The following is a 26,854-nucleotide window of genomic DNA, read 5'->3' on the forward strand; positions in this document are numbered from 1 at the left end:
AACGACCCGGGATTTTTTTCCCCTCAACAGGAGGCAGATCTCCATAGTGAGCCATGGACTGGTTTTTCAAGTGGTGCGAGTATGTTACATTCTTCATCCATTGGATATGTTCAGTCTAGTTTTAATCCTATGTAATGTAAATTATTTTAGATAAAATACGTACACTGTCGCAACTGATATAAATACAGGTTATATAGTGTTTGGTGTATTGCCATAGTACAGCTTTGAGTCAAAAGATTTGCTTACTGTTTATACAAGGACAATTATGTAGTCTGATTAATATAATCACTGTACATTTGCGTAGTTAATATAAAAAATTAATGCAAACAGTTGTGCAACAATGTTTTCTCCAAGTTTGCTGAGTATTGAGGTTAAGTGTTTAAAAAAAAAAAAAAAAACCTTGACTCCAATTTCATCTGAATTCAAACATTTTTGATGGTTTGTTTGGCCAAAAGGTTATTATTCCAGAACAAAATCAAACAACTTACAAAGATTTAATGTACATTTATTCTTACCACGTGGAACATATAGTATAAAGATTTCATACTGAATAAATGATATTCATTGAGCCAAAAAAGGGAAAGGGAGGAATTTACATGTTTTAGCTACATAGTCTGAAATACAAATATGCAGAATCCATGACTGAAGAAAAATTGTCAAATGTGTACTTCATCTAGTTTATTTTTGTTGTACCAGGATTTAACAGGATTGAGACGTGTCTGCCGTACTACTGAGCTGTGGGGAGACCAGAGGAGTGGGTCTATTCAGCGGGGACTGGAGGTCACGGACCTGAATCACATGCCAGCCACCGTCCCTCACCAATAACAAGTGTGAGAAGAGTGACACAGACAGAGACAGACACAGAGAAAGGAAGTGTAATGTACAACATTATATATACACCACAGCAAAGCTGTATTTGAAGTTGAAAACCAGTCCTAAGAGGTGATTTCTTTTCATAAGGGTATTCATACAATCAAGGGATAAGAGGAGGTAAGGGTGTTGTAGGTTCTTGGTACTTTGGGGAAGAAAGCCATTTTCTGTTTAACACCAAACTAAAATGACCTCAAAACTCTAGAAGCTGTATCGTCAGCTTCTGGGTGAAAGTGTGTTACAGAATGCTTACACTCAAGAGCAGTACGGTACAGAAAATGTCCTACAATCTACTGCACACTGCACAGGCCTCCCTGGTGAAGGTGTCTATTGACAGCACTTTGTCTACTGTCGAGCTGACTGGTGAGAATCCAACTACAGCAACTATAACCAGTAGGCCACTTGTCAGTCTGCTTTGCCTCTGAACGTCAACCAGTTACAGACTCACTGTGCCCTCACGGAGAGAGCTAGGGCACACCGTGTCTCCCAAACTCACTGTAAACGAGACAGCAACTTTGGTTACAGTTTTTGTTTTTCAGCTATTTATTTATTCATTTATTTATCTTTATTAAAAAGTACTTTCCCCCAAGTGCAGAACAGCCTCCCAACTATGGTGCTCTGCTCTGTGTCATCCAGTTGGCATTCATGTTGCAAGTAGTGTCAGTTTGTGGGCATCTCTGGTTTGTAATCCACCACAGCTCTTGGATTACCCTCCTTAAGCAAGTACAGCCTGAGGAGGGCTCAGAGAATAGAATCTGAAGGATTTCATAAATTAAAGACAGTAACTTGAACTTTCCTTGCCCTGTTACACACACAAGCCAGGTTACCAGGGAAGAGGGAATTGGGGATAAAACCCCCAAAAGGTAGAGCCCAGCTCCCTACAGCTGTCATGACTGTCCAATCAAAAAGAGTACATCACAGATAACATGAGAAACCAGTGAGTTCATTAGGGGAGACACTGAAAGGTCAAGGAGTCGAGACTCGTGTAGTGTGAACTCTGAGTGGTTTTCCTCTACCTTGGCTAAGGCGTGGAGAGCCCTGGCAGCTCGCCGCATCATATCTGGACTTGTGGGTTCGAAGTGCATCCCTTGTAGGTGTAATAGAGAGCTCTGGCTTTGTTGAAGCTGTGTGGCAGCCAGACTATCCTCCAGGAAGCCCAGCAAGTTGCCCACACTACCCTTTTGAACAGCGATTGCCCGGGCTGCGAGAGTATCACCCTGGGCCAGGTTGGCAAGAAGAACCACAGCCATCTCCCTGCAGACTGCAACCTTCCTGTCTCCAATTAGTCGCACCAGGTTCCCATATAGCTTCTCCAACCGACTGAATGGTGGAGTGGCCAGGATGAGGTCCACATTGTTGTCCTGGATGCTTAATTTGCTTAGAGTCTCCAGGACCAGTCTCTGAGGGGACAAAGCACTGTGGGGGCCCAGAGAGGGGAAGGGGTCCTGGGCTTCTGCTGAAGGGCAAACAGCCCAATGGAGAAGCCCATCCAACAGAGGCAAGCAGATGCTCTCAGGGTAGATGGAGAGATCTAGCTGCCCTGAAATGTTTGCCAAAGTGACCAGTGCATTTTCCCTCAGAAGTTCCAAACAGTCCCACCACCATTCATCTCTTTGGCCCACTCCCTCATCCGAATCCTCATCTTTCTCATAGGTGAGCGGGGCCTGTTTGCGCTCAGGGTGCCTGTGGTGGAGAAGGATCAGGCGACCCAGCAACAGCAGCAGCCCTGGGTGTTTTGACATCTCATGGTCATTTCCTGGTACAAAGGAAAGGCTGCGGACAATGTTTGAGACACAAATGCAGCGGCGGGCTAAAGAATCCTGCCAGTTAGTCAGTGCAACAAGCGGCCCCTCATCTTTACTATGAGGCTCATCCTCCAGAATGGTGCCTGTCTGCTGCGACTGCAGGGTTAAAACAGTGCTGGAGGACCGAACTGGTCTATTATTCTCCTGGTGACTTTTATCACCTTTTTCAGTTATCTTGGTCTCAGAATCTGCTTCCGTCTCCTCACTGTTGAGTAAGGGGCTGCTTAGTTCTGATGCTGCTCCTGCCTTCTCTGAGGAAGAGGTTTCTTTGGGCCTTTCGTCTTCTTCCTGATGCTTTCTTTTCTCTTCAAACTCAGCTGACAAAAAATGTTCCCGTATTTCTTCTTCTAGGATTCGTCTCCTCAACAAAACAGGGGGAACAGGTATTCTTTCTCGAGGTTCCAAGAAATCCTTTCGTGGTTCAAAGTGGGTCTGGATGTGTTCTGTTGAATCTCCCCCTCCAGCACTCCAATGAATTAAACCACTGTCAAACTCTTGTAGTTTGCCGTTATTACTGGTCTGACCAGCCAGAAATGGGTCTCTCTTTCGTACTACCCTTAGAGGAAACTTGTCAAACTTGCTGGCCTGCTTGGGTCTCTGATGGCCAGGCAAGAATTGGGATTGGCTTGTGTGTTCAGATGAAAAACCCCTACTCTTCCTGTTTTCATCTTGACTGTAAGACTCAGAGCACTGCTCTTGATCTTCCTCCTCTTTCACGTGAACTGGACCGTCAGATTCTCGTTCCTCCAATTCTTCATCATCCTCCTCCTCCTGTTCCATGTCCTCTGTCCGTAATTCCTCCTCTTCCATAGAGCCCCCATTTTGTTTCAAGGCATCAGGATCTAGTAGTGTCCTCTGTCCAGGGTCTCCAACTTCATACTCCCGCAGAATACCAAAGATTTCAATGAGGCAGCGTCTGAAGTACTCTACTACCAACTCCAGTAGCCCAGGCAACTGAGGAAATAGCAAAAAACACATAAAATATTAAACCTGGTCAAAATGCACACTGCACAATAATAAAGCACCATTAAGGTCTCTGCGCTAAATCTCACCGTGTTGAGGTCAAAAGTGGAAATGCTGTTGTCATCATACAGGAGAATGTTGATGGTATCTAAGGCCCATGTACTCTCAGCCAATAAACCAGACTTTAATGACATCATGACTCTCCAGGCCTCTGGGGTTCCTAAGAAGTTAAGACAAAAACAATTGGCACCCAGTACCCTCTGAGCAATGTGTGAACAACATAGGTGGACTAAACAAGGCAGTGCTAGGAATATTAAAGATTATAACGATGTGGCTTAATATTATTAATATTTATAATTGTACTCCATTGTCATACCAATATCTTTCATAGTGAGCCTCCGACGGGGTTTTAGGACAGGATGTGTGGCTTCTGCAGAGCCTGGGGGAAAAGGCATGTCTCGTCTTATTAAGGGCGACTGCACCGGAGGGGGCACTATGTGGGAAGCAGGCACTGGAGGGCCAGCCTTCTGCATCTTCATTACCCCATGCATGTAGGGAGATTTGCTAGGTGATGTCCTGTTCTCCATGGGCCGGGGCATGGAGGCTGGGCTAGACACTTGTGGAATGTGGTTCTGCACACCCTGTGGGGGCTGATAGTTGGACTGCACCGAACGAGGCATAGGTTGGCCAGGTCCTGCTGGACCATAAGTTGACTGCCGCGGACCCAACTGGCCCACCCACGGGCCGTCATGATTTATACGCTGTTCTGACGTCATTATCTCGTCTGGACGGTTTATGCCAGGGTAAACAGGTGCCTGGGATGGGCCTCCAGGGCCACCCTGTCGGGTAGGGTAGTTCTGGTAATTCATATCTCGCGGACCTTGCCACATGCCTCCTTGAGGTCCCTCAGGGCCTGACTGCATCATCTGAGGGGGCATATTAGGTTGAGCATTAGGCCCAGTTGCTCCCTGCATCCGCTCACGCCCGAAGGGGAAAGGAAATTGATTGCCAGGGCCAGGTGGACGATGATCTGAGCTGGGGTATGGCCCACTCCCACTATACTGACTGTATGGTTCCTGTGGTCCAGAAGAGGGTGCAGAGGCACCACTTTGCTGGTGCTGCAGTGGTTGTTGTCCACCAGGAAAAGGCCCACTGTACTCTGGCTCATGACGTTTTGATGGAGGATAACCCCCTTCCACAGGTCGCTTATAACTCTATAAATCAAAAAAAAGAGGTACAGAGAGAGAAAATTTCATGGTATTAGTAGAAAAGTTTCTCAAAAATACATAGTGAGATGCTAGACATTAATCCGTTTAGATATTAAGGGTTACTATCGTGCAGATGGATCTTTTACCTGTTGTTGTTGTGGATACATTCCAGGCTGCTGATTTGGGTATGAACCAGTAGGGGGCGTTCCTTGTCCAGTATACTGATTACCATAGGACTCATGCCTGCAAAAATTATTCCGGTCAGATTGACCACGAAAATATTTTACATCTCTAACCAACTCATGTAAGACAAACCCTAAACAGGCACTGTCAATACTATGGTGCAAAGAAATGAATGAAAGACCTTAGAAAGAATCCAGCATTACAGCTTTATATTCATACATTATACTCTATCGTGCCCATCTCACCAATATCAATAGGATTAATTTTGTGAATTCAATTTAAATAATAAACATATTTTTTTAAAAGTGTAAAACTTTATTATGAAGGCACCTATGTTATAATAGTGCTCCTTTCTAGTTGTTAAATTTTACCAGCCACCAAAAACAGTAAGTGGGATTTGCACATTTCAAAGTTCATTATGGTGAATGAAACAATAGAATAAATATCCAAGTAGAATGGTATATGGTATGGTATATGTGGTGTATATAATATTTTGATTTTATGTTGGGATGAGTATTTGTCAAAGTATCAAAATAATGTGAATGCAACAAGTCTAAAATTACTTGCATTTCAAGCATTTGTGAGCTTTGCTTAAGAACTCACATAAGCGATATAACAAAAACTAAGCAACAAGTTTTGCAAGTAAGTGCTATGTGAACTGACCGTGGCTGCTGTGGTGGGAACCGGTTTGGCGAATACATCCCTGTGTCGGCATTGGCAGGCATCATAGGGTTCGGCTGAGGAGCACCGGATCCCATGTTGCCGTCTGGGCCCATACCATGCTCTGATCTGGATAAAGTCATAACAAAGCACACTGTATTTTTTTTGTTTTTTTAAAAGATAACACAATTGTCTTTTATGCTAGAACTCCTCAAAAACAAATAGGTGACTTGTGCGTAATTGCTCCTATCCAACCGGAAAAATTGGTAAATTTCTTAGAGGAATTGGATATTAAAAGACAAAAATACAATAATTACAGGTGCTTTGTGAAACATCAAATAGAACATTAATTGTAGATTGCAGATTTATCTCAACTAAACTAATCAAACCACACTTTCCCCTGAAAATAAATGCAGGCTCCAAGTTTAATTTTACAACTTATTTTCTGATTAGTGTTTATAGACCAGCAAATATCGCAATTAAAAAAAAGTAGTTCAAGAATTTTGCCATTTTATGGGCTGGAATACCTAACCCAATTTAAACATTGTATTTGGTTCTTATTTTTAAAACAAAACCATGTTAATCCTTGACAGTACATCGTAAATTCTAGCAAATTTCTTAAAATTAAATTAAACTTAAACAAAGTTGATCCTGTACGTTATGCATCTTTCTGACGTGCATGGAAACTCTGACGTTTGAATTAATATCAAATTAGCTCCTTGGTGTAACCACAAGTTTTCAATGATATTGAAATTAAAAAATAAAAATAATTCCCAGTAATTCATACCTCCTGTCGTACCCTGGTCCATAGGGATACGGCTGTCTAGGCCCCATTGGCATTGTGCCCATGGCCCCAGGTGGTCCCCTGTTGAAATGAGGCGGTTGCTGTTGTTGTGGTGGTTGCTGCTGTTGGTCACCCACCACACTGTTGGGGCTCTGGTTAGCAGGTAAAAACTGCTCCCCAACTAGAAATTCATCCAGAATTAAAAACCATTTAGAAGTGATTACCTAAACTGCTAATTATGGAAGTGTTTTAGTTTCTAGGATAACATGATTTAAAAGTTTGTAAATTAAGTGTGCCCACCTTTTCGCATGTTACCAAAGGGGTCCTTGTTGGGTTCATATGTGCCCATGCGACCTTGCATGTCTGCTGTGTTCATGCCAGACTGATAGGCAGAGTTGGGCGTCATGTTCTTTCTGGGGAAAGCAGGGTCACTTCCTTCTGAGAAGGGGTCCTGCAGGTTTACACTGCTCCTACCAAAAAGGCAAGTGAGTAGAAAAAGAGTTTAAGTGTAAGTGGGAGAGAAAGATGAAATGGCAGAAAGATATGTCAGTTTGAAAAATGATTCACCTGGGTGGTATGGGGGGCATCTGGGTGTGAGGAGTGGAGGCCGGGGTGGGAGGTTTTAGGTCTCCCCCCTCAGCCATGGAGCTGCTGGTTGACTGAGGTGTCTGAGGACCCTGCAGAGATCCTGACCCAGCTGTGGAGCAGAGGGACGCTTCAGTTTGAAATAAGAGAGGAGCAGATAGATATGGTACAGGACATTAATTACACTCAAAGACAGCTTTGTATCTTTCAACTGAAACTGCACTGAAATGTGTGTGTGTTTATTTTTTTTTTAAATGGCCATAAACTCTAACCTGGAGAGGGTGGCTGGACTTTAGCAGGTTGGTTCTTTTTGTTGTCAGAAAAAATCTCAGGAGGAGGATCTTCGCCACGCTCAATTTTGCACTCAAAAGCATAGAGACACTGGAAATACTGTTTCTTCAATGAACTGGCAGCACTGCTGGATGTGCCCACATTCAGGGCAGTGGCAAGATCACGCCATTTCTTATTTTTGTTAACCTAAGTGAATAAGAGCAATTAGTAAAAATAAAAATAAAAGGTGGGTAAACAAAGGGTGATGTGCCATAAAGGTACTTTGAAATTCCATTAAAAATGCCATATTAACCTGTGTCATGCCTCCAATCTCTTTAACTGATATATATAGCCGGAAGAGGTCAAGAGGTTTACGTCCTACAGCAGGCAGGTAACTCATACCCAAGGATTTCTCCTCAATGAAGGCCAAATAACGGTCCACCCACATCTTCCTGTCAGGCTCTGGTCCTAACTCATACAGACGTGTTATCTTCTCACTGGTTGTGGTAGAAGAGTTGGACTTCTGTTTTGCAAGAGAAATGGGAAACCAATCTTAAAAACAAAGTAGAAATTCTACAGATTCATTAAAGAAGATGTTTAATTAAGAGTTAACATAAAAACACACATCTGTCAGGTTACCTTAGATTTGGACTCCGGTTTGGGGGTTACACTGCTCTCTACTTTGTTATTCATCTTATTGTTCATCTCTGGACTCGGGGCTATACCTAGATACAAAGATAGAAACTGGCATTGAAATTGTCACAATAAAAACAGGAAAAACGCTAAGTGCAGTCATCTTTATAAAAACTTACTGCTCGAATTATTTGCCATGTTTGGCCCCATAGAATACTGTGAACCACCTTGAGTGTTCATCATTCCAGGCATGTTATTCATGGGAGGGCCATAAGGTGGACCAGAGCCCATCATACCTGGAGACATGTTTGGGTAACCAGGCATCCTAGACAGAGAATAAAAAAAAATGTCATCATTCAGTATTCACAAAAGTGACAGTTTATGGCACAGCTAACTACTATTTAGGTATGGGTTAAATGTTTATGTTTAATCAGAACTAAAGTAACAAAGCTCATCATAAACAAACCTGTTGTGCATGGAGTTGGCGGCTGGGTGCTGCATGGCTGTGGGGTCCTGGGGTTTTCGGTTCATGCCAGGAGGAGGACACATTCCTGAACCTACTTGGGGTGGCATGTTGCTCATATTAGCAGCCATGTTTGGACCCATGTTTGGGCCCATATTGGGGCCATAGGGACGTGCCCCCATTTGATTAGGAGGCATCCTTCCAGGAGGCATGCCAGCATAAGGTAGCCCTCCACCCTGTCCTGCCATAGGGTTCATTGGCCCCATGGTAGGCCCAGGATAGTTGGCATTGGGCATGTTGCCATAGCCAGGTTGCCGGGGATAACCTAAAGAAAACATTAAAAAAAAACAGTTGAAGTATTAACTTGCTCTATACTGGCCTGGATAAAAAAATACCAATACCAGCAAAACTCAGAAATCTGTGTTTAACATTACATAAAAGTAGATTGTTATAGCTTTGAGCCTTTCCTGAAAAGCTGCGTGAGGCAGACTTTTTCCCTACAATGAACTAGCACAGAGCTATGCACCCTGAGCAACAAGCCTTCGTCACAGCCTCAGCTCCACTGACAGGAGGCTCTGCTACGTCAGCTGACTCTCTGCTCTACAGCTATAAATAGCTGCAAAAGAGTCAGAGGGAGGGACCAACGAAAGCATGGTATTCCTATGAGCAGTGGAGATAAACGCTATATGTTGGTCTAATGAGAAATGTATAAGGAGAAAACTTCTCCTAATTGAAAGTAAATTAAATAGCAACCTTTTCTAAATAAAATTTCCATCTCAAGAGACCATTTCAGTTAATGATTTCACAAGGTAAAAGTAAGAACCATTATGCCTAATCAGAGAAAAAAGTAAAAGTAAAAACATGCTGTTGACCTTTTGTTTCCATTGTGAGCCCTATGCTAGTTTACTAGCTTTCTGGCAAGGCAAACCTCACAACACCTTTGATTAGAGAAAACCACTTTGTACAACTTACAGTGACTAGTGCAAATTACTTAATCACGGACAACCACTGCACACCAACAAAAGGCACAGACAAAAGTCTGGTGCATTTTCATATGTGCTGATGTATGACAATTAACTACATTTATAAAAGAAAATACGTTGTTGATTTGAGTAAGCAAACTCTAAAAAATTTTATCACATCGTAACAGAAAAAGCAAACCTTTATTTCGGTCAAATCAAACATTATTAGTCAAAAATACACACCTTGAGGGCCATATTGTCCTCCTTGCTGTCCATAGCCACCCAAGGAGTTGTTCTGCTGATATGGGCCCATCCCAGGATGCATCTGTCCTCCAGAGGATTGACGTGGTGAGAGTGCAGAGGCTGACTGGGGGGAGCCGTAAGGGGTCATCTGAGGGTTTCTCTGCATAAAGCCTGGAAGATAACAAGACACGGGAAACATGCTAAGACTCCGCAACCACTGTCAACATGTTAATATCTGTGGATTTAAAATTCCAACATACCTCTTTCTTGGGCCATAGGTGACTGGCTCATTGCAGGGTGTAGGGTACCATCTGATTGCACACTTGCGGGCCTGGGTGGCATTTGGGTCCCTAAACAATTATATTAAACTTAAGTTAAGATTATTTCTGAGCCTATAAAAGTATAGGCTCAGAGAATTTGGTGTTAAGCTGCTAATGTTTGGAACAACAGTAATTATTATTACTGAATGGATCTATTGCTCCGATTAGACTAACATATCAATTAAACACAAAACTAAAAAGTTTATCTTATGGATAGTTCCAGTTTGAGAGTTACTCAACAATATTTATAGGTGCCAACACTTTTCTGCCCAACAACAAAGAATGGTTTTATTTCCGGCACCATTAGTAAAATTAATTCTTTAATAAGAATATCAGGGCAAGTAACAAATATGGTAGCGATCAGCCTTTCGCTCCGTTTTTGGTCAGACTTCTATTGTCAGGTCAGAGCTTTCAATCTGCCACCATTTTTAACACTGTATTATCTAAACCCTTATAAATGCATGCTTGATTAGAGGACATCATTAAAATTACACAGCTGCTATGACAGAGAATTATATACCTTAATGACAAAAACATAACAACAGAAGATAAGCTGCAATGAAATACATTTTCCCTTTGAAATTATAATAGAATGCAGAAAAGTTGACGTAATCATAAGCACAATAATTTGCCACCATGATTGAACCACAACGACACACTTTCTGCATTGATGCAATGGTTGGTATTTTCTTTTTAGTGCGTCAGTGTGTGAGGAAGAATAAGCTCACCTGGGATGTTGGCAGGTGAAAGCGGTCCTGTGCGAGGTGTGCTGGCGCTGGCAGGAGAGCCAGCTGGGGAAGGTGAGGGACCTCGAATGCCTGGCAAGTGGGGAGATGTGTGAGGAGAAAAGGGCGACTGTGCCGGGTTACTCTGCTCACCCTGGCTGCTTGAGACACCTGATGTGCTCACACCCGGACTCAGTGCACCCTCAGTACCTGTAGGTAGATCATCAATGGACCCCGACAGGTCCTGAAAACACATACAGGAAAAGCAGAGGTACAGTCAATAACCACAGTCGAAGAGTAATGAAATGAAAAGGAAAAACATCTACTTATGGGTTCAGAAGATTCCGCTTTTGTGCATTTTTAAAAAGACTGTTTTTAAGTTTACAAAATAGATTGTTTATTTCAAATATAGCAGCTGTAGTATTTGCATGTTACAACTCTGTCTCTGGTGTTAGGATACCAGAGGCACACATTGAAATACTACAAGAGCGCGTGCACACACACCGCCCCAGAGGCCTTTGTCCTTATTTATCTTTTTCAAAGTAAAAATGAGTGCACATTAGTGCCGCAGGTTGTCATGGTTACCAGGGTTTGTAGGATGTGCGCTGAGTCAGCATGTAGCAGCAGCCTTGCCATGTGATTTCAATACACAAACAAACCCTTTTCATCCAATTCAAATGTACTCCTTTATACACCACCTTCTAAACATTAATCAGCCACAGAGCGCTCTCTCAACCACTAAAGTGCAGCAACATACAGAGTCTAAAATCATCAAGACAATCATCAACAATACCTCGGTAGCTGCAATTCAAGCATGTGGCAAAATTAATGATTCTGAGGGAGTAAATGTATTTTAAGTCTATTTAAATGTTCCTGTAGTTATCATATTTTTGATCATTAAGAAAAGAAATCTACAAGACACAAGACATGAGGGCCACTTGCCCTTTGGGATTACAGTGAAAAGCAGCAACGCACCAAACAAACAAATAAATTTACCCTCCAGCATTGATATAACGAATATTACTCACCGGAAGGCTGGAGGGGCGGCCTTGACTGTCCTCTGGGCCAGATTTAGGCTGACTGGATGGAGGGGCATTGGACTGAAATGAGTCCTGTGATATCTCCTGAAACACAACAGAAAATGAGTTTAAGTGTCCTGCCTTAGATACAGAAACACATTCACGTGAACTCACACAGAAAGACAATTAAGTATGATTACGCTGATCCCAGTCTTAGGGCAATACCTGCTGTTGTGGAGGAGGAAATCGCTGATAAGGTGACTGCTGTGCTTGCGGCTGCTGAGGGTTCTGCGGGTATTGTGCAGACTGGCCCTGTGGGTGTTGGCTGTGTCCTGGTGGCTGCTGAGGAGCCTGAGACTGTGTCTGTTGTTGCTGCGAGGAAGGCTGCTGAGGAGGCCCCTGTGTGGATCCAGGATAGTTAGACTGGCCCTGTGATCCAGGGGGAGCCTGGGAACTTTGCTGCTGAGGGGCCTGACTGGGTGGGCCTTGCTGTTGTGCATAGGGAGACGGACCAGACTGTGGGGCAGAAGCTTGAGAATAAGGTGGCTGAGACTGAGGGGGCCCCTGTGATGGGCCAGGCAGTGGCCCCTGGGACTGTGGGGGCATGTGGGGCTGTTGATAGGGTGGTCCTCCTTGGGCATGAGGACCAGAAGAAGGTGGAGGGTGGGGTTGTCCTGGGTAAGGTGTTTGGCCTGGTTGTCCAGGTGGAGGTTGGGAGTAGGGGGTTTGCTGCTGACTTGGGTGAGGTGCCTGGCCAGACTGGCCATAATATGGAGTCTGGCCCTGAGAGCCATAGCCTCCTGGTCCCTGTTGTCCATAAGATCCCATCTAAACAGAGTCCACAACATATAAGAATTCAGACATAATGAAGAAAACATTGATGCTGATACAATTTAAAAATCAAGACACAGATGACTTATTTCTGAAGATAAATGATGTGAAATACCTGTGGAGCATATGGCATACCACCCATGCCTCCAGGGGTACGCCCTTGCATTCCCACTGGGTATCGCTGGGGAACTGGAGGGCCATAACCCTGGCCAGGGTAACCAGGTCCCTGTTGTGAACCCGTGGGAGGCCCCTGCTGTGACTGCTGACCATATGGACTCCCTGCACCGTAAGGCTGACTTCTCATCTTCCCAATTGGGTCCATAGGACCAGGTGGCTAGATAATGTTGGAACAAAAGAAAATAAATCAGAATTAATGAACATCAAATAATAGGGTAACATAGAAAAAATAAATATGAAAAGGTGCCAAAAATGTATGCGAAGCCCACTTCACTCATAACTCAATTATACCATTTACAGTGTCTCTTCCTAAAGTCCATAAATATTTGACTGCGGTGTGTAGCTCTCAAAGGACCAAAAGTGTAAAAAGAAACTTCAATAAACAAAGTAAATTTGCTTTTTTCCACCTTATTTCCCACGGTCATTACCCTGATTTTTTTCACCTCACTTTGCCATAGTTTGGGATGTCAACAGAGCTATATATATCTACTTCGAATGGAGGGCAGTCTGCCCAACTTTAAACATATCCCAGCTGTGCTCCTGTTTTGAGCCTAGTCCAACTAGCATTTCTCCCCAGAGAGGGGAGTTTGGCTCTGGATGAATGACACTAAAAATGAAGTAAGTACAGCCGGCAAAGAGAGGGGAATACTGTATAAGATGACGTTCAACAGTCCAACAGTTAGTATAGACATTCCTCAGGTAAAAACTAGGTTCTGTCTAAATCATCGTCTTCCTAGAACCTTACAATTAGGTCAAATTATTCCCCGTCCACTTCAAAACTATTCAGGAATTTCATGATACTTACATAAAATGGAGATCTATTTGCAACGCAACACCCCTACTTTATCTCAAGTGAATTCCCAGATGTGCACTCCAGATAGAAGAGCATCCTCAGCCCTTTACAAATACTATGCAAATGCTTCATGTGACATTTTGCAGATAGAAAATAATGAAGTGAAATAAGTAAGAGCAGCACATGGCTAATCTGCATAAGACAGAGAGGAAACTCCCTTGGCCAGTGAGAGATGCTGGACTGCCTTCTGATTGGCTTGAGGAGAGGACTGGGGGGAATTCTTTGCAGTCATACTTGTGTGTTGTGCCAGACACATCAAGGACACACACCTTAATGGGCAAAACTCAAATTTGTTTTTGAATACTGAGCAACATTTTATAATAACAAGAAAAGAGAATTGATTGATTAGCTTAATTTGTTCATCTAGATAACATCAAATAATGTGGTATGAAAATCAATAACACCAAAGCTAATAAAAGTCCCAAGTGCTCCAACACCATGTTTTCTTGAAAGTGTAAAGTGGAGCTGTGAAGAGCAGAGAAGCGGTAATACCTCTGGTGACCCAGAGTCAGTGATGAGTCAGTGCTGTGTTCTTATCAGCAACTGTTGCCTTGTATCACATGTAATTATAAATGGCCATGAGCAGCGCATGAGGAGCCAATCAGATTTCAGCTAGCATGTCAACCCAAGACCAACTATCTCCTGGCTTTGACAGCAGGATTTTACCTCCACAATTCAAATCCCAGTGCAAACTGCAATCTGCAGGCTGGAGTCACTCACTCAGGCGGCCGAGCTGAGCTGTTTACGGGCAGCACGCGTGGGAAGCCCGGTAGCTTTTCAGCACGAGGAAACACATTTAATCGATAAATTAGAACAATGCAGCGCTTAACATTCTTTCCCGACGTCGTGCAGCTCTCTGAAGCAATATAAAGTGGACCAAGGCAAGCCATTTAACTAACGGCGAGAGGGCGATTCGGCATGCAACACCTTCACTCCGCCACAGCCACAAAATTATAGCTCAGCGGGCAAGAAAACAATATAAACAAGTGTTTATACACAATTACCAGAAAGCATGATGTGTGAGAACACGTTAGCCATTACATACCCTCAAAGTGCAGTACAACTATAACACAGAAGGCACTGAACATTCAACATATAGCCTAATGAGAGTAGCGGTAGAGGAAAAGCGAGCTGTTGGTGCTCCGCATTTATGCCCCTTTTCAAAGTCGGGCCTTCTTGGCTTCCTGGACGTCCTTACATCGACTCAACAACTTTTACCGTCTTCGTGCAGTACTCTTGAAGTGCTACACAGCTTTAATCGCGTATTAAAAACACAGTTTAACAGACTTGTGAAAAGGAAAACACACACACGAGAGGCAGCCATTTTAGAGTCTTTGCGAACTAGTATCAGACAATGGCTGGCCTGCTACGTTGTGAACTAGCTAGGAGGAGGCAGGGAGACATGCTAAAGCCCGCATCATGTTCCTATAACATTGCAATTTTACCTGGTTTCTAACTAGCGGCTGCCCGGCACTTCCCGGGCTCATAGGCGACGGGTGATGGCTTCTTTGTTGCCAACCCGGATTGCTCCCTCCATACTGAGCGCTACTGCCCATGTCTGCTGGTCCCTTACTAGCTCCTTCTTGGCTACTGTAGTCGCTAGACGGGTAATTTGGATATCCCCGCGTTGCGCTGGGGGAGGTTAAGAGCTTGTTGAGTGTCGGTGTGGATGTTGGTTGGGGGTTTCCAATGTTATATCTCTGGTTACTGTAAGATCCAGCCATCGCCGTGGGTCCTCCCGCTGGTGGCTGCTGCTTAGCTGGCTGCCCCCCAGCTGTCGGTGCCTGGCTACTGCGAGGCGAGTTTATGGCGTAAGCTTGGCCGGGATAAGGAGTCCTGTTCGGGAATGGACTGTAATTGTTAAACTGGTGGTTTGAAAAGCCATGATCGTGTGAATTAGGTTGATACGGGTCCATTATGTTGCTCGACTGCACAACCGGACCCGCAGCAGCTGCCATGCCAGGGCTTTGTTGTCCGCCATGTTGATGAAAAGGGGCCCGACTGTAGTGCTGACTGTATCCGTACGAAGGTGGAGGAAAACCGGGGCCGTGGTGATGCACCAAACCGGGATGGTTATTCCCCTCCGGTCCGACAGAGTCATTCTGGTTATTATTGTTAGCCCTGGGCGGGTTCCCATTCCCGTTCTTCATCTCAGGTTCCCCTCCTCCCCCTGCATTTCCACCGTCGGCCCCGTCCTGCAGATCCCCCCGGCCCGGCGATACGCTATCCAAACCAGGCTGCTTTTTGTCTGACTGTTTCTCACCCGGTACCGACTCCTCCTTGGGGTCTCGATCCGGCTTTTTGAGTTCGGAAGGCGGGCTAGTGTTAAGAGTGGCGGCGCTGGCGACCTGAGCAGCCATGATATACCCCCCACCTCTCTCTCCCTCTCTCGGCGAGTCAGTCACAATCAAAAGCTAGCATTGAATATAAATAATTGTTTATAACCATTTATCCTTGTGCCGATTCATTCCCACCCCCTATACCGGACCGAATCCGGCCGCCATCCCCCGTATCCGGTTCCGTAAATGAGCTAGAGAGGTGATGGAGGCTCCATACAATGCGTAAAAAGCGACAGAAATTGTTGTGGGAGTTGTGTTACTGAGCCCGGGTAGAGACGGGGAGCGAACCCAACCAACACGAGGCTTCGCTAGATACAGCCATTTTACTGAGCTGCACGGAAGGCTGCAAAACATGGACTGGAGTGCTCCAGTGCGAAGTGGACTTTTGTCTCACAGCCTCACATTGTCTTTTTTCCATATAGGTGGAATATTCCACATGAAGATAGTATAATGTTCACACAAGTCACCAATGTTATCAATATGTAAAAACAGCGTAGTTTATATTAACCAGCCAGAGAAGTTCACAAAATATGCATATGCGTGGCAAATTCTGTAAGTGCTTACACCGGGGAGAAACTGATTAATTTATGAAATATATAATTTTTCAAGTGTTTGCATGAATGTGGATGTCACAACTGCACATGTATAGAGTTGTTCTGCACACACATTGCAAAGGGGGAGGGGGGCATTAAATTAAATGAATGGTGGAAACTATTTGTAATGAGTTCATTTAGCCTGGCGTGTAATACAGAAAAAACGGAAAGAAAAGGAAAGTCATAGCCATATATTGATGTATTAAGCTAAAAGAAAATCTGCCTGTGTTTTTAGTTCATTGCCACCAGTGAATGTGAGTGGTATTTAGACAAGCAAAGGCAACACACACAGGTTTTTCCAGAGCAGAAGGAGGAAGCCTTGCAGCAAACGAGACTACCAATGCACATTCCCTCCTGTTCCCTCCCCTGCCTGCTCCGCTCTGCTCTCCTCTACCACCCCCTCTCTTCTCCTCTCTGTCTGTCTCTCACTCCAGCAGAAACACTCCTCTGCTGAGTGTGGGGGGATGGGCGCACAGGCTCCAGCTCTCTCTCTCATCCTACTAACATTGAACTACGCCGAGCAGGGAAAAAAAGACCTTATCTACCAGGGAGAGGATGCATGAGCGGTTTCAGACTCTCCCAACAATTAGGAAACTGGAGCATTTGTCTCCCCATTCTCAGTCAAATGAAGCAGACATTTTTGGCATCCACAAAATGCAAAGGGTGTGTGTACAGCATTGAGCAGGGATAGGGTGGTAATGAGAAGTGTGCGTTTGTGTGAGTGCGAGGTTGAGGGAGTTTTTGTGAGGAAGAATCAAATGGAAATACAAGATTTAAGAAGTGTGTTTATAGTTCGCTTAGGTATTGACTCACTATATTTTTAATTTTGAGAGGCAACGAGACTGTCTTTTGGTTTTTCTTGTCACTCAACACACGCGCGCCCGCGTGCGCGGGCAGAAACAGTCTTTGCTCTCGCTCTCTCACTCACCCTCTCTCTCTCATATACACACACACACCTACCTCTAGGGGGCTTATAGGGAAAAAAAGGCAGGAAGTACCAGTGAGAAGGCATACTTGATCACATGTACAAACATCGGAACACAATTTAACATTCTGCCTGACACACCCCCCTAATGCACAGGGAACTGGGACCACTGCAGACAAGAAGCTGTTCACATACAATTTCACGACTATATCATACCACACAGGCTTAATGTGATTCCCCATATCTGTGCGAGCTTGCATAGTGGATCACGCTTTATTTTAGTCTGACTGCAAGTTTTCATGAGACACGCACGCTGAGCCTCATGTTTATTATGTGCGTGCCTCTGTCTAGACTTTTGTTTTAGGGTATAAATATATGTATATATCTAATGCGGATGTTATTTTAAACGGGGTTACACGGTGTATGAATACAAAAGCAGAAGTCAAAAGAGTGAAATCTTCGCCAACTAAAAAGATAATTTTAGTTGCTTTAAAAAAGACAGTCTTCCATCCCAGAGACCAGACACAGGGCCAGTTGTGCAGAAACACAGATTTAATGTGGCTTCCTCTCCCCGCCTGACTTAATTTTTTTGCTCCGGTAGGTGGGAAGAGTTGGACCAGATTTTAGAGGATCTATGGGGAGGATTTGCAGGCACACGTGCCATCTGCTGGAGAAAAGATGAACCAAACATACAACTAGCTCCAGGCCAACGTCATTGCTACAGTGGTATTGATGTTGTTGGTAAGTAAGAATTATCACGGATTTCTAATTAAACATTTTCTAAATCAGATTTATTGGTATGCTACCACATCCAAGGAATTGTACTGCATATCTTGGCTTATCCAGGTGTAGTATAATAAAAATATTTAAGTGAATAAAAAGTGTATGTGTGCAATGGTACAATAACTAGCCATATTTATTAACTAAAGTGTAGAACATTTGATTGTATGCATAAAAAGACGAGTCTGAAAGATTACATTGTAAATACAGCACCGCATTACAACTTCAAAGCACCAGAATTTTGTAAATCTGTGACCACAATGACATATCAGTTTATCAATCCTATAAACTTTTAAGAATTTTAAAGATGAAGAAATAGCAACAAAACCCATCCAGCAAGGAGCAGTGGGAAAATATAATGTAATGTAATTTCTATGAAATAGACAGGATTTGTAATTACTTAACATGTTTGTGGCATTTTGGCAAGGACAGTTCTCTTTTGTTTTATTTTTTATATACATATGGCAGCACAAATTGCTATTTAATCTCCCATATTTTTCTTTAAATTATAATGCATCAATTGGGAAAAACACAAAGTCCATTTCTGACACTTAGTTGATGCACAATGATAAATAACACCTTTGGAACTTAACATTGAAATTTACCTAAGATTCCTCAAAAATATCACCACCTCAAGCATGTGACATGAATATGCACTGGTCATTTACTGAAAACCTTCTTTATTGTGAGTTACAAAGACAGAAATACAACAATTAATCACACATCTATCATTGATAAATACAGGGATGCTCAGCATTTACTCCTTTCTGTCACTCCTTTTCAAGATTTTTCTTTGATGTGGTGCAACCTTGATGCACTTAACCACTCCACTGGTTTGAGATAGGCTCATAATTCAGGCCAAATTAAATGGATGTTGGAACAACTTCCCTCTCACACTGGTGCTAAATAGTTTAGTCCAGTTTTTTTCCCTCTTATTCAGGCTATTCAGTTTATAGGTCCATCATTTCCTCCTCCACGGTCTTTCCACTTGTTTCAACAAACCTCTCTTGTACCCCAAGAGTACTAGAGAGCTGTTAAGGGAAACAAAACCAACAAAAACATTTTTTTAAACAAAATGTAGAATGTAAGATTCTGTTTACTGTAAGTTTAAATAATTCTAAGCCATTTGAAACATGGAAGCACTCAGTTCTTCAACTAGGTCCCATAAATCTTCAGGTTTCAGTTCAAACCAGATGAGTCACAGTGAGTCACCACTGTGATTAGGAAAGGATACAAGTTAAACTGGAAGTCTGCCCCCACAGCAGCTGACATCATGGCCTGCAGATTCCTCTCCTCCAGGTCTCCAAAGCAGTAGCCATTGGCCTTGTCCACTGCTCGTAACACTTGAATCATGCTCTCTTTGTCCTGGGAACAGAAAAGAGAAGCATTTTATCAAGGGGGATTTCCCTTTTTTTTAGTTTCTAACAACAATGAAATACATAAAAAATAACCCCAAGACATCCAGTGTTTCACATATCCTTATATTCTTTTCCTATCTTCATAAAGTCAGATCTATTGTATGCATCTTGCAACAAAAATATTTCTAAGTTTTCTTGGAAATGGGGTAAGCCTTGCTTTCGTGTATCAAGGTTTTTACGATAAATGAAACATGAAGATAACACCATAAAGCTTCATCTGCCTGCAGTACTCTAAAGTATCTTGTCTCCCTGAAAGTCAAAAGTGTTTTTAACTTTTAAATATGTGTAAAGCTGATGTCTATACAAACTTTAACCATATAAGAAATGAATAAAGAAATACCTTTTATTGTATTCTATATTAACTGAACTATAGTGAAATTCAGTCGATTTTTGTCTTGAAAGTAACATAAGCATTTAATGCTGTTTGTGGTACTTAACAGAATAGAAGAATATTATATTATGAGCCTAAGTCAGTAATAATTATTTGCAAAATAGAAGAAAACGAATTTAAAAAAATATCTCATACCTGTACATTGAGAGGCACGAAGGAGACAAGGCTGTAATCTTGTATAACCTCTGCCAACTTTTCATTTAGATGACAAAATTTTTTAAAGAAGGGGTCTGCAGCCAAGTGATCGAGAAGATAGGTCAGGTCCATGACCTCTGTGTAGAAATCGAGGTTGAAGGCTGTACAGGAGAAAAATGTTACTACAGGACATTATATTATATTAAATGCTAAAACTACTTGTAGATAACTAAGAAAAATAAGTATAGTACAGAACAATTCTATGTATATGGTAGCATTTGTTTTGTCTGTGTCAAATCCAACAGCCCTTAACTTACCCAGTTTTCCATACTGCTCAATTAAGTCCATTTTGGAGAGCACATTGACATGAGGAAGTTCCACATGTAGCATGGTGGACAGAGAGGTACACAGCACAGAGATGAACTTGGCTGGGTCAGTGCAGTAATGAGAGTCCACAAGGTGCACTGCGGACAGCTTAAAAAATGAAATTGAGAGAAAACCAAAGTCATATCATGTAGTTATGCAATCCAAAGGTGAAATCACTTTAAATTAACTTGATGGTGTACATAAATGATGACTGCATGGATAAAGTATAAATTTAATGCTCAGGGGACATGAGATCATTCCCATCTCAGGAAGAAGCTCACCCTGAAATTCCACTTGGTCAGCTGTGAGAATATATTCTTTACTGAACTTTGGTGGGTGTAGAGCTCCACTTGTCCAGGGCAGTCAAACAAGAAGTAACAGTCACCGTGCTGTTTCAGCTTTTTCTCTAGCCAGTCCAGATTGGCTTCAACATACTCCATACAGTACAAGAGCCCACCATTAGGCCCAAGCATCAGGCCTTCCATAACATCGTTTAGAGTGACCAGCTCAGAGATATCTACTGCACAAGTATATGGTAGTCCTTCATTGGCTGGGTCCATGTTCACCACAACGACCTTCCGCCCCAAATGGGTTAGGAACTCCAGCATTCCTTGGCAGTAAGTGGTTTTACCCGAGCCTGGAGGTCCAATGACCACCTGGCCAAAACGTAAAGAAGGGGTCGCTCTTGGCTGCTTGGACATCGCCTCAGTTACAAAGGGACTCGGAGGATGCAAAAGTTCTCATGAGATGTGATCAGGATGTCAGCATCCAACATGTGTTTACCTAGAAGGGTCACATCAGCCAGAGTCACGCGATTGGACTTATTGCCTCTGGAGGCAAATTCAGCCATGATTTCATACACACAATATATATTATATTCATCTCGATTTTAAACACGTCATAATTACTGATGTGAAGTAACACACACGCTCATGTTCACATCAAGGCAGAACCTCACACTAACGTAACATTACCATCTAGTATTAACCGGCAGAAACATTAAGGAATTCTGCTTTAAATCATATAAAACAAACTAACGTTAGCGATATTGGTGTAACACCGTCAAGAACTAAAGAAAAAAGTAAGTTTAAAGAGTTATTACCGTTAGCCGCCGTAATGTTTGCATGCCTTTTGCTATAATGGTCGCTAGCTAATGGCTAATCTACATCACATCCGGGTTACGTAAAACGTCATCAAATTAAAAGCATAAGTAATACGTATTATATATTATTAATTTTATATTATCATTTACGCATTTTATGAAATAAAATATATTTTTTCAGTTTCACTGTTATTTCACATAACTAATACAGTCAATACATTTTCCTTGGTATAAGAAAAGAAATGTGATTTTTGTCTGATAGCGATGTCATTGTATAACAGTGATTAAACACACAAAAAGGAAAAAAAGACAAATTCTGCACAAATAAAAAAAGGGTTTTAAAGGTGTTTTAATATCAAATCTAGTCAGATAATTAGCAAGTCATCTCCGTGGTCCAATGGTGCCACCTGGCTGCCAGCCTCTGTATTTGATGCTGGTGTTTGGTTGGCGTCTCAGCAATGTGTCGCCAACGTCTATGTCTTTGGGTTTATCATACACCGTAGATATATGAAAATCAGTTCTGGCCTTTTTCACAGGATGTAAGACCAATTTCTCCCCGTGATACCTTCACAGAAAGAAAATGAACAATAAAACGAGGGAACCGATAACTAAAAACAATTAATTACTCAAATACCAAAATGTTCAACTCTATTTTGTTTCTGTTTTCATTTGAACTTACCCAAAGCCTCTTTTGCAATTTGGATGTTGGCCCTCATTCTCAAGGGCTTCAGGGATCCCAGTTTTACCATTTCCCAAACCTTCACCGTCTTTCCAGCCCTGCTTCTCCATTACACGACGACCAATGCCCTAAGAGGAAAAACAATTAGGAAAAATACTCATGCATTATTGTAAAAATGGTAGAGTCTAATTAAGTACTGTGGCAACCTTCTTACCTTAGTGAACTTCTCAAAGCTACCAAAAGATTGTCTGTGTCCAGCTCTATCTTTCAGACCATCCCTTAGCCTTTTTTCATACCGCATTCGGACATAGTCACGAGAATCCATGTCACCTCCATCTGTGAGAAGAGCGGCGTTATAGCAAATCTGATCCTGCAGATGTAAGTCAGTGTATTATAAAGCTTAAGATACCTTTATCATAGTAAATGCTCATGTCAACATCCCAGTCATCTGCAGTTTGTTCATCAAAATCTAAAAAGAAGGACAGAAGAGGAAAGAAATGCAATTAATGTTATGTCATGCAAATACAATTGATTTAAAAATACTAGTACATGTAAAAAACACATATAACTCACGAGAAGTCAGGCCTGCAAAATGGACAACAAATAAAATACTAAGATATATTTACAGTGTAAGTGCATTTTCTGTTTAGTGATAAAAACTGTATCATTAAAAGACAACAATTCCACTACTCCACTAACATATAGTGATGTGCTTTGCTTTTAGAACTGTCTTGTATGTTCTCCAGAACAATGAAGCCATTCAAATAAAAAAGTAAAATAGAATACTAAATTAAAAAAATAACCTTGTGTATCAATTATCATAAGTTTTTTTTTTTTTTTTTACAATCAACAGACTGATATACAGTATACTGTATATGTTTTCGTTGCATACCTCCTTCTTCTTCATGCCAGTACTGGGAATCAGTGTAAAATACCAGGCCTGAGCCACCTTTTTCCCACTTCAGTTCAATCTCCTCTTCGTACAGCCTCTCTTTGCTTCGGTCCTGGCTCGTTACATCATCATGCAAAGCTTCATGACGCTCCCACTCTTCACAGTAGTCATCATCCTACCATCAACCAGAAAGAAAGAAAAAAGGACAATATCAACGGATGACAATACCTATTCAGCCAGCCCTCTAGCACTGATCAAAAGGCATTTATTATTAGGCATACTGACAAGTGCGGATGTACTAATTTTTATACTCACATCATCTACATTTGACTGGGCGTCCTCCTCCTCTTTTTGTGGCTCATCAGTCTCTAGTGTTTCTGTGTGATCATTTAGCTGTCTAGGTCCAGAGGGTAGTGCAGCCAAAGTCCCTGGTCCAGTTATTTCATGTCCAGCTGCAGTTAATACAGTCTCTTCTGTGGCTGGAAGTGTCCAAGTGTTCTGATACTGGAAGGGCACATTCCCATAACGGCGGTTAGAGCCTGTCTTTGGGAAAGTGAGGCCCAACTTCCGAATGAGACGTGGAGGCAGCCGGCAGGACTGGATTAGCTGCAGGAACACTTTTATGGATGTGCCCACATTGCCGTTCTGCATCAGAGCAGGCGGATTCAGCTCAGACAAGCTTTTGAGGTCAGCCTCTGTAAAGTCCTCTCTTAAGCAAACTCGATGCCGCTGTTCATATTTAGTTTGATAGGGAAATGACCCATCATCTAAAAGAAGTTAAAAAGTTTAGATATACCCACATCAATAACACTTCATGTCACAATTAAGTAATAAACATCTATATGAAGGAGACACAACATCATTTACTAACATACATAATTCCCACGGGATGCACTTCATCTCTTTATATTTACAAATTAAGAGCAGTTTCAAGTTGTCATAGCATGCATCGGCCATGAGTCCTTACAATAAAAAAAAAAATATCTACACCAAAATATCTAGATTATTGGCACCTACAAAGCTAAGTTCCTAAAATTCTCGAAGCATGTTCCCAAATCAATTCCATCAAAAAAAGTTTCTCTAATTGATTCCTAAATCCACAGAGGACGTTTCGTAGCTCAATGCCACCGAACAATGTAAGAAACTGTGTGCCTCCACAGCTACACACTCACCTCTACCTTGTGCACTCCCCACTATCTTATAGTCATTTACTTGCAGTCCACATCTGTTCCTTTTAATAGCTGAGCTGAACTGAACTAAATCTCTTGTCAAAAACTTTCAGTACACATAGTTTCAACGACAATTATTTAAACAAACTTAAAAGTCAAATATCAAACGCAGTTATGACATCACGGATGATATCATCAGTACGCTATACATAAGCTTCTTTCTAACCTTACAAAACAAAACACAGAAAGCCCTGGTTGGCTCATACAGCACATGTAATGAAGTTATAGTAGTAAGTTAGCATGTCACTAACCTTTGTCATGTGAAACTTTTACTCTTTTGATGACACAACGTTTAGCCAGCCAATTCCCCTTCGAATCAATCCAGTGATTCCCCGCATACATCCTGACGAACCTGTCAGCATATTCAGCATGAACTGAGACGATGCAGCAACACGACTTCACCGGCTGTTTCGACACTGAGCTTTTTGTCAGTACTTGGTCGGTCTCCGAAGATTTGGTGGTGCTCTCTCCAGTAGCGTCATTGCCACACTCAGTGTCTTCGGGCCCCCCGGAATCCCTAAGAAGCTCCGGCCGATGACGGTAGTGAAAACAACGAAAACCACCGCTTTCTATGAACTGACTGAAATAATTTCTCAGGTCCGCTGAGCGAAAACGTACAGGGATATTGCTAATTGCAAAATACACAGGAACTTCGGCCTCAGCGTCCGCCATGATTGTTTTGTTCCCTGAACAAATGTTATCGGAAAAACGACGTTTACGTTTGTCGTCATATCCGCTTCCCGAGACCTTAAATTCACTCTTAAATTACAAATAGTTATTACATTATAATTTGTATTATTTTTTGGTACCATTTTCTGATAAGGTGCATATCGTTTATAAGCGTTACTAAAATGATCTATTGCTAAATAAACACTCTACGAATGTAGATTTAAAAGCAATACACAAGAACACATTTTGGGTTGACCGTTTGTGAGAAAACCTGCAAATCGACAACCATGGATTTATTTACTAAGGGAGGGCAGCACGTTGGAGTGGAGTGGTTAGTGCTGATGCCTCACATAAAAGGTCTACTGTTCGAACCCTGCAGCCATTCTGTATTAAGTTTATATGTTCTCTACTTTATAGCGTGGGATTCTCCGGTTGTTCCGGTTTTCTATGTACGTTTCTCTGTGGCCCTGTGATAGACTGGAGACTTGCACAGGGTGTACTCGTCTCTCACCCAGTGAATGCTGGGATAGGCTCACCCCCAATGGCAAAATTAGGATTAGCGGTTACAGGTTATGGATGGGAAGATTAAATTGATCACAATTTCTTTTACTCAAATAAAAGAGCCAATTAATAAGCCAATTTCTTTTTTGCCATTTCAAATAAAAGGGATTTAAGTGTAACTGTATAGAATCATTTTGTGCGACCCCTGATGGCACAAGCCGTTGAAGTTGATCTTTGATTTTTTTTTTAATTATTGATTAACAATTATAGAGAGGCAGGGCGGCTGTAGCTCAGTTGGTAAGGCAATCGTCCACAGGGTCAGTGGTTCGATCCCCGGGTCCTGGCTATATGTCAAAATTTCTCTGGGCAAGACGCCAAACCCCCAACAGCCCTTTCCCATCCTCAGCTGTGCAGTGATGGTCCAAGCCCGGTAGAAATTGGGGAGGGTTGAGTCAGGAAGGGCGTCCGGCGTAAAAACTGTGCCAAATCAACATGTGGACAATGATCCGTAGTGGCGACCCTGAACTCACGGGATAAGCCGAAAAAAAATATAGAAAAGCGTTCTCAGTATGCCTTTCTATAATTTTCAATATAATAGTATTTAAAGCAGATCCATGGTTGTCCATGAGAATGTGGATGTTTATGGGATCATCTAGTAACTTTTTGGCACCATATGTGACCTGCATGGGGTCCTTGAGGTGGTCGATTGTAGATTTCCGGTGATACTGTAGGACGAGTCTATAGAATCGTTTTATGATCGGTGATTAATTAAAAGTCTGGTCTGTAAGGCAGGGTACAGACCATTCTTTGTCTCTTTTTGTTTTACTAGAGGGACTTTTGTGACTATTTTTAAACAAGCTGGTATTTAGTTCCCTGGTTAAGAGACTGATTAAAAATATCAGCCAGAATGAAGGGCATCTGATCAGTACAGTACCTGAGTGTGGCTGGAGAAATGCCATCAGAGCCAGCTGTCCTAGTATTTTTGCTGTTTACCAGTATTTTTTTTCTTTTATTCTGTTGACCTGAAGGTTGATGGCAGTGACAGTAAACTAACTGACAAAAACCAGCCTAATCTAATTCTAATCTAAGATAAAACACTGATAGTGAAGCAGTCTGCCCTTATCATATTCAGTATAAAAATGCTTAAATGAGAAATTATGTATGAATGTGAGACTGAAGACACATTTAAATAATTTAAATATATGTCTGGTTTATGCAAAACACAACCAGAGCAGTATGAAGCAAAATACTAAATGTCTTTGAAGAACATATTTTAAGATA

At 42.2% G+C, this 26,854-nt stretch overlaps 3 protein-coding genes across 5 annotated transcripts; all 3 read right to left on the reverse strand.

The window, feature by feature from the left end:
- Positions 1–489: 489 nt before the first annotated feature.
- arid1aa (AT-rich interaction domain 1Aa) lies at positions 490–16,214 on the reverse strand. Of its 3 annotated transcripts, none has more exons than XM_067510882.1 (20): positions 15,000–16,214; positions 12,640–12,858; positions 11,919–12,521; positions 11,703–11,798; positions 10,678–10,918; positions 9,890–9,979; positions 9,630–9,800; positions 8,428–8,749; positions 8,141–8,286; positions 7,968–8,053; positions 7,642–7,851; positions 7,331–7,535; positions 7,041–7,170; positions 6,774–6,943; positions 6,477–6,654; positions 5,693–5,818; positions 4,993–5,089; positions 4,015–4,852; positions 3,728–3,858; positions 490–3,629 (listed from the first exon to the last, which is right to left on the reverse strand). In XM_067510882.1, the coding sequence occupies exons 1-20, from the start codon at positions 15,912–15,914 to the stop codon at positions 1,758–1,760; spliced, it is 6,846 nt and encodes a 2,281-aa protein (XP_067366983.1). In that variant the 5' UTR covers positions 15,915–16,214; the 3' UTR covers positions 490–1,757. The 3 variants fall into 3 exon arrangements, with proteins under 3 accessions (XP_067366983.1, XP_067366982.1, XP_067366981.1); XM_067510881.1 differs by having other exon boundaries at positions 6,774–6,937; positions 7,041–7,188; XM_067510880.1 differs by having other exon boundaries at positions 7,041–7,188; positions 15,000–16,213.
- Positions 16,215–18,851: 2,637 nt separating this feature from the next.
- On the reverse strand, positions 18,852–21,703 carry gpn2 (GPN-loop GTPase 2). The gene is made up of 6 exons (XM_067511396.1): positions 21,604–21,703; positions 20,783–21,284; positions 20,453–20,609; positions 20,136–20,296; positions 19,426–19,556; positions 18,852–19,214 (listed from the first exon to the last, which is right to left on the reverse strand). The coding sequence occupies exons 2-6, from the start codon at positions 21,200–21,202 to the stop codon at positions 19,142–19,144; spliced, it is 942 nt and encodes a 313-aa protein (XP_067367497.1). The 5' UTR covers positions 21,203–21,284; positions 21,604–21,703; the 3' UTR covers positions 18,852–19,141.
- Positions 21,704–21,928: 225 nt separating this feature from the next.
- gpatch3 (G patch domain containing 3) lies at positions 21,929–25,117 on the reverse strand. Its single transcript, XM_067511394.1, has 7 exons — positions 24,655–25,117; positions 23,490–23,941; positions 23,175–23,349; positions 22,692–22,751; positions 22,497–22,618; positions 22,283–22,410; positions 21,929–22,168 (listed from the first exon to the last, which is right to left on the reverse strand). Exons 1-7 carry the CDS (start codon positions 25,073–25,075, stop codon positions 21,985–21,987), a joined length of 1,542 nt encoding a protein of 513 aa, XP_067367495.1. The 5' UTR covers positions 25,076–25,117; the 3' UTR covers positions 21,929–21,984.
- Between the last annotated feature and the right edge of the window lie 1,737 nt (positions 25,118–26,854).

The sequence above is a fragment of the Channa argus genome, chromosome 7 (genome assembly GCF_033026475.1).
Source record: "Channa argus isolate prfri chromosome 7, Channa argus male v1.0, whole genome shotgun sequence".
NCBI classification, from domain to species: Eukaryota; Metazoa; Chordata; class Actinopteri; order Anabantiformes; family Channidae; genus Channa; species Channa argus.